General features: G+C 43.9%; 1 protein-coding gene across 1 annotated transcript; it reads left to right on the plus strand.

Moving 5' to 3' along the window:
* The first annotated feature begins 799 nt into the window (after nt 1-799).
* Nucleotides 800-10,132, plus strand: SMIM2 (small integral membrane protein 2). Its single transcript, XM_045587781.1, has 2 exons — nt 800-817; nt 9,836-10,132. Exons 1-2 carry the CDS (start codon nt 800-802, stop codon nt 10,130-10,132), a joined length of 315 nt encoding a protein of 104 aa, XP_045443737.1.
* The last annotated feature ends 327 nt before the right edge of the window (nt 10,133-10,459 follow it).

A 10,459-nucleotide genomic window follows, 5' to 3' on the forward strand; every position in this document is an offset into this window, starting at 1 on the left:
CTTCTTAAAACAACAGCGATGAGAGGTTGAATCACATTGTGTTGTGAACAGTAGTCCTGCCCATATGACCACCCCTGTCTGCCTTCTCAGTTAAAAGCTCTGAGGGTCTTCAGCCAGGAGACCTGATTCCTCCCTGTTGCTTATACAATCCTGAGCACAACTGCCAAAGTAGACAGAAGCTCAGACCCTGAGTGAATGACACTGGTCCATGGGCCAGTCTCTGGGAGATTGCAGGAGAGCCCTGGCCAAGCTCTTCCATTTCCCCCTCCTCATGTTGTCCTATCAATGTTTACCTGAGTTGTGTAACTGAGGCTTTTATTGTTTCAACAAATATTTATCAGGCATTTTTGTGTACTCTGCAAAGTGGCAGATGCTGAAGAGAGAGTAAAGGCCGAGGCCCAGGCAAAGCACGGCTGGTCTCCAGTTCAGAATGCTAAGTGCTATCAAGGAAGAAAGAATAAGATGAATGACAGCCACTATTTCTAGAGTACTCATCATGTGCCAGTCATTATATAATCCTCCCTACACATGCTGATCTGGCGGAACACAGGAGACCACCTAACCCAGTCACCGGAGGTCAAGGAAGGCTTCTTGGAAGAGTCCTGGCACACACCTGAGGGATGGATAGGAGTTGGTCAGGTAAAGAAAGAGAGCCAAGGAGAAGGGTCTTCTAGGCAGAAGCCTGTAGCTGAGAAATGCTGGAGAAAGGAAAAGTAGCTCAGTGTAGCTGAGGGCAGGGCAGGAGGTAAAAGCAGCAGTGGTTGTGGTGGGAGAAGTATGTCTGTAGGTGAAGATCGTCATGGCCTTGTCAGCCAGGGTAAGGTTTATTAGTACAGCTGGACTGCAGTACTCCCTATTGGTACCTGCCAGCTGCGACGCTTAACATTTTCCTCCTCTTACTAAATTCCCTGTCCCCTGCCCACTGCCAGGAGTCCTGCTTCCAGGTGGATGAACAACCCAGAATGACAGCCCTTCCATTTATCTGATTGCAGGCACCACTATTGTCCAAAAGCAATTTGGATATTGGCATTGGCCTTAATGATGCTCAAGTTTGCCACTCCTGTAGACACCACCAAATCGATGGCTGGACACCACCAGCCCTGGAAAGCAGGTCCACAGGAGAATCGTTCCTCTAGCCCTGGTCCAGCTGCTCCTTCCTCCCCACTCTTTTTATGCCTTAGGGCATCCCTGAATGTTTCAGGAATATGCCAACTCTCCACAGGTTAAGAAGAGCTGTGTCTTGGCCAAGGCTACACAGCTGGTCAGTGTGAGGGGATCCTGGCCTCGTGACTCTACGTCCAGGGTTTTGCTCAAGTGCAAGGGCTTTGGAGACATGTAGCCTGAGTCTGAATTCAGGATGTACTGATTTGGGAGCAAGTTACTTAGCTTTCCCAAGCCTCAGTTTCCTCAACTGTAAAAAGGGTAAACATGTATCTCTTTCCTAGGACTATAGTGAAATTAGAAAACATGTGTAAAGAACTTAGCACATGGCTGGCCATTTAGTAAAGACTCATATCATGAAGCTTGTAGTGTAACACTAAATTCCCCTTAAGCTCCTCCTGGCTGCTGATGGCTCTCTATGTCAAAAGAAGGTTTCTTGCTCAAAGTCAAGTCTCTTTGGGGGGTGGGGGGTGAGTCCACATTCAACGAGGGGTTGATGTAGGGATATAAATTTTGGCCCCCTTTTCTCCTTTAGGGTCATCAGTAGATTCTCCGTACATCTTCAGAATTCCTCCTGAGATCATCTTAGATCTCTGTTGCCACTGCAGGAGGTTCAGCTTTCAATCCTGTTTTCACTGTTCTCCTCAGGTGCTTTTCCTTAGAGCAGTCTCCATACATTTGCTGCATGCAAATCTCCAAGTCTCAGATGACCTAAGCTGTGATGATGCTGAGGAAGGTTGTGTGGTGATTATACCTCACTGCTTAGTGATTGAGCCTGTGCTGATATTGACAGGAATATTGAACTGGTGGCAAATTAGTTGATTTGTTATAATCACTGCCTCTTCTTAGATAAGTTATTTCTTTGTTTATTTAAAGTTTCTTTTAGAATGATAATGCACAAAGTTGAAATTCACACTTATTTGAGTTTTACAAAAGTACAATGTTTCTTAACAAGGACTCAGCTTTGGGCTTCTTTCAGACATTGATTGTTCTCATGAGTCTGGGTTAACCAGAATGTATCCTTTGCATTTGAACTGTAAACCAAACACCTAATCATGTATTCAGTTATTACTATTGTTACCTATTTTTTCCCCCCAAAGTCTAAATCATACATATCATAAACTCTATTATTACGCTTGGCTTATTAGTCAGAGTATAGGATGATTTGGGCAAACCAATATTCTGACAGAGTTGTCACATTTCTATTTTCAGTTTTTAATGTATTAGAATATAGCAAAACATCTAACAGTAAAAGTCTGCTGCTCACAATTTAATTTTATTTTTTGGTAATTCCAAAGACATTTGGCATTTGAATAATTATCAGTGCATTTTAAATGTGCAGAGATAAGTTACTAGAGAATGAGAGATAAAGCCGGTTTTAATAACTATATCTATGATTATGACTCATGAATACCCATATTTGCATACATTAATCTTATTGACTATAAATATGAGGACTTATGTTATAAAAATTGGTAATTGGAGTACAGCTGCTCATCGGTACAATAGGAAACTCATTGACTCAAATGGGATTAGATAGGTAGATTTTAAAAAATTAAGATACAATTTATATATACTGTACAATAGGTGTATCGTTTGATAAACATTGGAAACTGTATACCCATGTAAGCAATATACTGATCAACATATAGAACAGGTCCGAAACAGGGGTTCGGTGGGAAAAGTTGTCTGGATTTCTGATTATCCTGGAGCCAGCTCCCTCTTCTCATCTCCACTGCTTCTTCAGCCTCCACTGGCATTCGCCGCACCCTCGCTCTGCTGGTCCTCACAGCACAGTTTTCGTCAGATTGGAGATGATCTCACGTTCCCGAGAAGGGTGTTTTCATCTCTTCCTTCCCTGTAGGCTGTTGATGGCTTCCTGGTTTCGAATGATCTTTCCTCTCAATGAACAGCGATCAGATTTCTCCACGCCTTCCAGGAGCTCTCCAAACCATTGTTCATAAAGCCTCTCAGCAGTCCTGGGCAGTGAGCAGTGAGCAAGTTCCCTGCTTTGCTTTTATAGACGAAAAGCTGGAAGCAACGTGAAGTTAAAGGGCTTTCTAGCCCAGGAGTCTGACACTGGTTCAGTTGGTGCTATGGCTTTGTTTGTTTGTTTATTTGTTTGTTTCTCCAGCAGGAGGGGGAGTGTGGTGGGTTTCAGGAGGCAGCTATCTTATCTCTTTAAACTCAGTTTTCCTGAGAGGCTGCCCTAGAGTCCAGGGGGAAGGAAACCGCATCCTGGAGGGCGATGCAGCAGCAGGAAGTGATGCAGGGAGATTTGGTGTGACAATTTCCAGGTCTTGGCGATGTTTTTAGAGATTAGGAGCAGGGAAGAGAGCCAAGGGTCAAAGATGCCAAAAGAATAATCAAAACGGCAGTTCTTCACTTCTTGTAGTTTTATCGTCAGCAGCTTAATAGTTTAATTTAAATATAGGCAAGCACTTTTAATTAGACTCTTTTCAGTGTAAAAAAGATGGTGATGAAGATACTATAAAGAAGATGAATTTTCTCAGAAATATCTTTCCTCACTCCAAACACTCATCCCTCCAAATGTTCTTCACGTTAGCTGATTGGCTTTGCTTAAATAGCCATATTTATTTATTAGGTGAAACATATATTTAGAGGCTTAGGAAATTACTCCAAAGGATTTTCCATTATTTCAGCAAAGGGAGGTGTAGCCAGCCAGTGTGTCAACTTTTGTCAAAGGAACTGTGGGCTGGCACCCCGCTGCCCTACCTCTCCCCACAGAGCCAGAAGGCTGGATCAGTGGGAAATGGCACCACTCTCCGGCTGCTCTTACTGGCTGGCTCCCGGTTCACCTCATCTCCTTAGCATAATGACTATGCTGCGGATTTGACAGTTGCAACATCAAGTCCACCGCAAAGTCTTTCTCACTTCCAGGGTGTTCCCTTGACTTCCCTGAGTTCGGTGTAAGATCGAACCACCGATTAAGTGTTAGTGTTTTGAGAGAACAGGAGACTGTCTCCCACACATGACACCATTCACTCAGCCGTGAGTAAACAACCCAGGTCTTTGCGGCTGGCTCCCAAAAAGGGAGTGTCAACCCGCAAAGCATGAGCAAAACGCCGGCGTGCCTTATACAGCACAGCCTGGGCCTGCCACTCCTGTTTTGTTATGCAATATTTCACATGCACCCACAGCCTGCGTAAAACTTTCTCCGGTACCTTCTTTTGACTCACAACGGCTTTAAGTTAATCCACTGTAGACAATCAAGGATTCCACTTAGCTGTATTTGTGGAAGAGGCATCATCAAGGTTGCTTAGCAGCAGAAATTGGTTTATTAAATAGAACTTTCTGTGAGGAAACGAGCCCCACATTTTCTTATGGATTCATGTCCTCTTATTGATTGACTTGTTCATAGAATTGCTAAAAATATTTTCTCCTCATATGTCTGGGGGAAGCTGGGTATTAAAAAGAAGATGAGATGCTTTGGGGCTACACAGGGGGCTGTGTTTCTTCTGTCCAGAAACCTTTAATTAGAAAGTCTGAGCACTCAGCCTATCTGTGTGCTCTTTGCACTGATGTCAGGTTTCATTATGGGCTTCAGCAGGATGAGAAAGAGGCTTAGAGAGAGAGAAGGGACATGTCTCATGCTGGGAATAAGGCCAATCAACCCAGGAAAGGATGTACACAAGCTGCTTATTACCTAGTGACTTGAAGCACCATGGTTGCCAAACTCCATTTATTGAACTATCTATATTAGAAGTTATACTTCTGGGTAAGAAAAATAGAAACGCTACCCACACACACAAGGGGGTGGGAGAAGAAAGTATGGATATTTGATGGATGATTATTAGGTGCTAGCCACTGTTTTAAGCATTTTTTGAACACACAAAAAATAATGTCTTTAAAGATGAGAAACCAAGATTTTGAGAGGTAAAGTTCATGAATATGATTACCTGAATGGAGCAGAGATGAGATTTAAACTCTGGCAGCTGACACTATCAACTGCAGGCCCTAGGCCCTCAGACTCAGATGATTGTGACCATGGGATGGGGTTGGGGAGTTGTGGGGAAGTGCCCTCAGTTTTCAGATCTTCCCATGTTTCAAGAAAGTCAGTTTATCTAAATTTATTAATAAGAAACTTCTGAAGTTTAAAATTTTGGAATATTACTTAGTGACTTGAAACACCACCATAAAATATATATATATATATATTACTGCTTTTGTAAAACTCATTTTAGATTAGCAATTAATGCAGGCTGAATGTGTTCTGGGATTACTTGCCCAAAGTCATTAGGGCATTGCTCAACCTGCCACTCTGTGTACACATGGAGTAAACGTGGGCCCAGAAAGTGGGGATGTAAACAGAAACCCACACCAGTCCCAGTGCAGGAAACACCCTTGGAGGAAGCTTTGAAATATTGGCTCATCAGTGGAAGTTTGACTACCTAGGTTTTGCTAGTTTCATCAGAAACCTAGAGATTGTGTGGATTTCAGATTTGCAATGGAGGCCAGATCTGTATGTTGTTGTTTTTTGTTTGTTTGTTTGTTTTTGTTTTGTTTTTATGCCAGAGTTTTGTAATCCTATAGTTCAAAGAGGTCAGTGGGGTACCAGTGGGCTGAGATACTGATCCTCTCAGCCCTCAATAGACTTAGGTATTCTTGTGGTCCAGACGTCCCTTAGTCGATCACTATTGGATAGATATCAAGAGCATCTGCTGAGAGGAAGGTGAGCAAAAGATACAGGAATTATCACCCAGTTAACTCTAGTTCCCTCATACTTTCTTCTAAAACAACCAGACACCCGGCGATATGAGGGGCATCTATGCTTTGTATGGATGTAATCCGTCATTTCTTGGAGAATGCAAATGAGTTCAAATAACTACAAAAGTGGAATGATCATTCAGTTGACACTTGAACAATGTGGAGGTTGGAGGCACTGATCCCCCATCAGGTAAAAAAATCTAAGTATAACTTTTGATTTTTAAATACTATACTAATAGCCTACTGTGATTGGAAACCTTCCTGATAATATAAAGTTGATTAGCACATATTTTGTATATGTGTTATATACTGTATTTTTACAATAAAGTAAGCTAGAGAAAAGATAATGTTAAGAAAATCATAAAGAAAATACATTTACAGTAATGTATATATTTGCTGAAAAATTAATGTATAAGTGTACCCACACAGGCAAACCTATGTTGTTCAAGGGCCAACTGTGTACTTATTTCTCAGAAATAAAAGGAAAATTCAAAAGATGTACTCTACTAAGATGAAGTATCATCGAAATCTCTAGAGGCACCTGTCACTGTAGCTGCCATTACTTCATAACTATTATACTTGTCCTCAACTGGCTGCTCTGCTCCTGCTCTCTGCCCCCACCCCCACCCCCCCACACACACATCCTACATACTACGCTTAGCTTGAGTAGTAATTACTCATTCAAAAGTGGGGGGCATGTGGACTTGACCCTCAAAGACCCACTGGCGGGCTGTGAGAGGAGCCAGAAAGAGGACAAGTGAAAGTTGGTATGATCTTGGACAGACTCTTAACCTTCCTGTGACCCCGGGCCTCCACCTACAAAATGAGGGGTGGATGAACTATGTGAGCCCCCAAAATCTCTCATGTGTTCTAGAATTCTATAACTTTCTGAGGGATTATAAGGAGAGAGAAGCAATTGTGAGGAATGCTCACCTTGTCCGAATTCAAATAGTAGACTTGGAGACAGAAGTATGGAGAAAATGAAACTTTTAATATATTCTCAAGAATGGATATCCAATTGTACAGGCACACCTGGGGCAGTGATCACAGCCTATTTATTTACCTAGTCCCTCCTCTGGTTCCTCATTGGCTGAGCACTATGGAGTCACCTGTTTCCTCATACATTACCTAAGACTACTGTCTCCTATTGGGCCATTTAAAAAAAAAAATTGGACTGAGGCCTTTTCTAGTTGTCTCCACCTCCTCCTGTAGTTGAGGCAGGAGCCTCTGGGGTTTTCACTGTGCTGCTGGTCCATACCCACAGTTCTTTGTTCTTAAATCCTCTTCCCTCCTCCCTACATTCTGTTTGTCCTGGGGAAACTCAGTAACCATTTCCATTAAAAGTTAACTATGCTAGAGATGGGTCACAGATGCCTATTTCCTACACACAGACATACAAACATGTTAGAAGTCTTTGGTATGTGAAGCCAAGGGAACAAGCCAGGAATCCCTGCAAAACTTAGGATTGTGATCAGGATGGCCAAGCACTAGAAGGCTGGGAACTAGGTAGCACCCTGAGGGTGTGACAAAGAAGTCTCGCTCCCCATAGCAGAAGCAAACTTCTCATTATAAACCCTTATAATCTAGACAGCAGTCTCACAAAGAACTATGGCTTACAGTTGAGAAGCATTTGAACATAATAGTGTTTCATTTGCTCCTCACACAATTTTGGGGAGGCAGACAGAAGGGCTTCTATTGTCTCCATTTTATAGATGAGGGAACTGAGTTTCCGAGTGATTAGGATCACAGAGCCAAGTCTTGGACCTGGTGCTCATGAACCTTTGTATTTTCTAAAAGAGAATGGGGGTCAGTGGAGTCTTATCACTGAGCAGCCGTTTCAGAAGTGGGAGCCCTGGGCATGGAGCATTAGGAACCCACAAAACACACTGTCCCCTCACCTGGCTGGAGCAGAGGCCTGTGGTTGTGAATGCCATGGCCAGTCTGCGCTAGAGAGGGCTTTTCTTAGAAACACCAAGGAGAGTTGAGGGTCACTGAGCAGTCTGTGTGCTACCCTCTGCTGGGGCGGTGTCCTTGAAGTTCCACTTCCAGTCAGGTCCCTGGTGGAGTCCCTCTTCCTAAATATTCCAGTAACAAAGCTTCGTCTGGGAAGCTGTGGGACAGAGATGATCTAGGAGTCTGTGAGGCCTCAGAATTCTCTGTTATGTAAAACTGGAGCTATTGTATCACTTTTGTTTTGTTTTGTTAATCCTCACCTGAGGATATTTTTCCCCATTGATTTTTAGAGAGAGTGACAGAAAGGGTGGGGGGGGGGGGGAGAGAGAGAGAGAGAGAGAGAGAGAGAGAGAGAGAGAGAGAGAGAGAGAGAGAGAGAGAAACACTTCCCAGCCGAGGCCAGGGATCAAGTTGAACCTGCAACCCAGTTATGTGAGTGCCCTTGACCAGGAATTGAACCCGAGACCCTTTGGTCCGCAGGCTGACATTCTAATCATTGAGCAACACCGGCCAGGGCTTTGTATCACTTTTGATGCTCTTTAGATTTTTTCTTTTTTTTGTCCATTATAAAGTATTACAGACTTGTAATGTATTCTTGTACATCTGAATTTAATCAGGAGCTTTCTTTTCCCTGCCATGGATGGGGTTTTACTGTTTCTGGCTAGACCAGACGAGGATGTCTGAAGACAGATTTCTGAATTGTGGGCCAATTTCTCTGATCTTTTAAACCCAGGGCCTCTGCTCTGAGAGGTGATTTACGACTTTGCCATGCTGTCTTCCACCACTCTGGTTGCTGGGAATACCTGGGGCCTCTCAGAAACAATTGATCCCAGGAGTTAAGATTCTCCCCTGAACCTCACGGGGATCCTCACAGGGTTCAGAAGATTTTCGTTTTCAGTTCTCTGAGGGCTGTGTCGGGATCACTCTGTACTGACTTAACCATTTCAATGTGGGAGGGTTGGAGGTGGGATTAAGTCTTACAGACTGTGATCCATTTCTGATGTGTGTGAGCGGAGCTCCAGAGGCATTGTGGACACCACATTTTGTTTCCTGACAAGAGTAAGAGCAGAAGCTCATGTACTATTTTGTACTATAACTTCTTGGCTTAGCAATGCCTCACCCTTAGAGCTGAAGCTGACTGAAGAAGGAGAGGCGTTCAGGAGCACTGACAACTGTTTCCAAGTGCACATCCCATGTCGTCCGCTCTTCCGGGAGTGCTGGCCACACCACCTGCACCTGGCTTACAAAAGCCCGCACTTCCTAGTAACCTCTCAGGTGCTTACCCCAGTTAACACTTAAAATGTAAACATCAAGTCCAGGGACACATTGCCTTTGTGCTGAGTTCTCTGCAGGAGATTACAGTTCTTTTTAGATCCTGGAGTTTACTCCATTTAGGGAGGAGAGTTTGGGAAGCAGCGGTTATGGGATGACAACATTCATTCACTCATATCTCCATCCAGTCTTCTGTCACCTATTTATTGTCTGCCATGTGCTAAGCTGGGTACTGGGCATTCAGTAGTAAACATAGAAGACATGGTCTCAAAGAGGGGATTCTGTCTCAATAGAGCACCCGAAAGAACTTCATCTGCTTTTGCCTCAGGTGGTGACTTACTGCCATGAGCCTGTAGGTATTTAGGGGCCCCGTTAAGTTTGGGAAGCTCTGGCTCCTTCCTGCTTCTTTGGAGACTAGCCCTGGTTTGGCCTGGAATGAGGAGCTGGGCCCTCACAGCGCCACTGTCAGCACTCTCCAGATGAGAACTACACATGGGGAGGGCCCAGGGCGTGGTGCTCTCTGAAGGCTGTGTCATTCTCTGCTCCAGCCACAGAGGTTACATCACAGAGGGAAGCTGAGCATGTTGCTAGGCTGTGGCTATTTATTTTTATAAATGAGATGTGCTTTATTTAGAAATCTGCTTTTTCTTTCTTTTTTTCCACCCCAGCATCATCTGGCTGTCTGGCACAATCCAAGAATCTGCATTTCTGACCCAACAAGAGTTTGTGGGTGGATGGGGGCAGGACTGAGGCCAGCCCGGTGCCTCACAGGGTGGTGGAAACACATGGCCATGCCATTAGCATCCTGTTCAGCGTCTGCACCAGTTTCACTTGTAACACCTACATAGTCCTCACTTGGAACAAGATAAAAAGTGGCCCTGGTGCTAGCTCCTCGTCTGATTGGCCACACACCAGAATACCGCAGAACAGAAGGCAAGGGCAAGTGATAGAGGACCAAAGTCAGGTGCAGGAGCAGCTGACATCTAGCTTCTCAGTTCATTGGATGCAGCTATTTTAATAGAGCCACTTTAGTGCAGCTATTTTGTCATGAGGATATTTTGATTTGACCTAAAAAACTTCAGCCAATAAATGTTCAGCTTTTAAAAAAAAATAAATGATGGGTGAAATGGGCATTTTATACTCCATGTTTGAGCTTCTCTTCATCCCCTATCCTCACCTTATTGCCATTCCTACCCCTGGGCACCAAGATTATGGATTGTGGTCAGGTATGGGAAAGGCGAAGTAGAGGCTCAACATGGGAGAGATATCAGGATCAATGTAATAGCCAATAATCGATCAAATGTAAAGAATAAAGTGACTGTCAGAACTGGGATTGGGTACAGAC

The sequence above is a fragment of the Pipistrellus kuhlii genome, unplaced genomic scaffold, assembly GCF_014108245.1.
Source record: "Pipistrellus kuhlii isolate mPipKuh1 unplaced genomic scaffold, mPipKuh1.p scaffold_m20_p_3, whole genome shotgun sequence".
NCBI lineage: Eukaryota > Metazoa > Chordata > Mammalia > Chiroptera > Vespertilionidae > Pipistrellus > Pipistrellus kuhlii.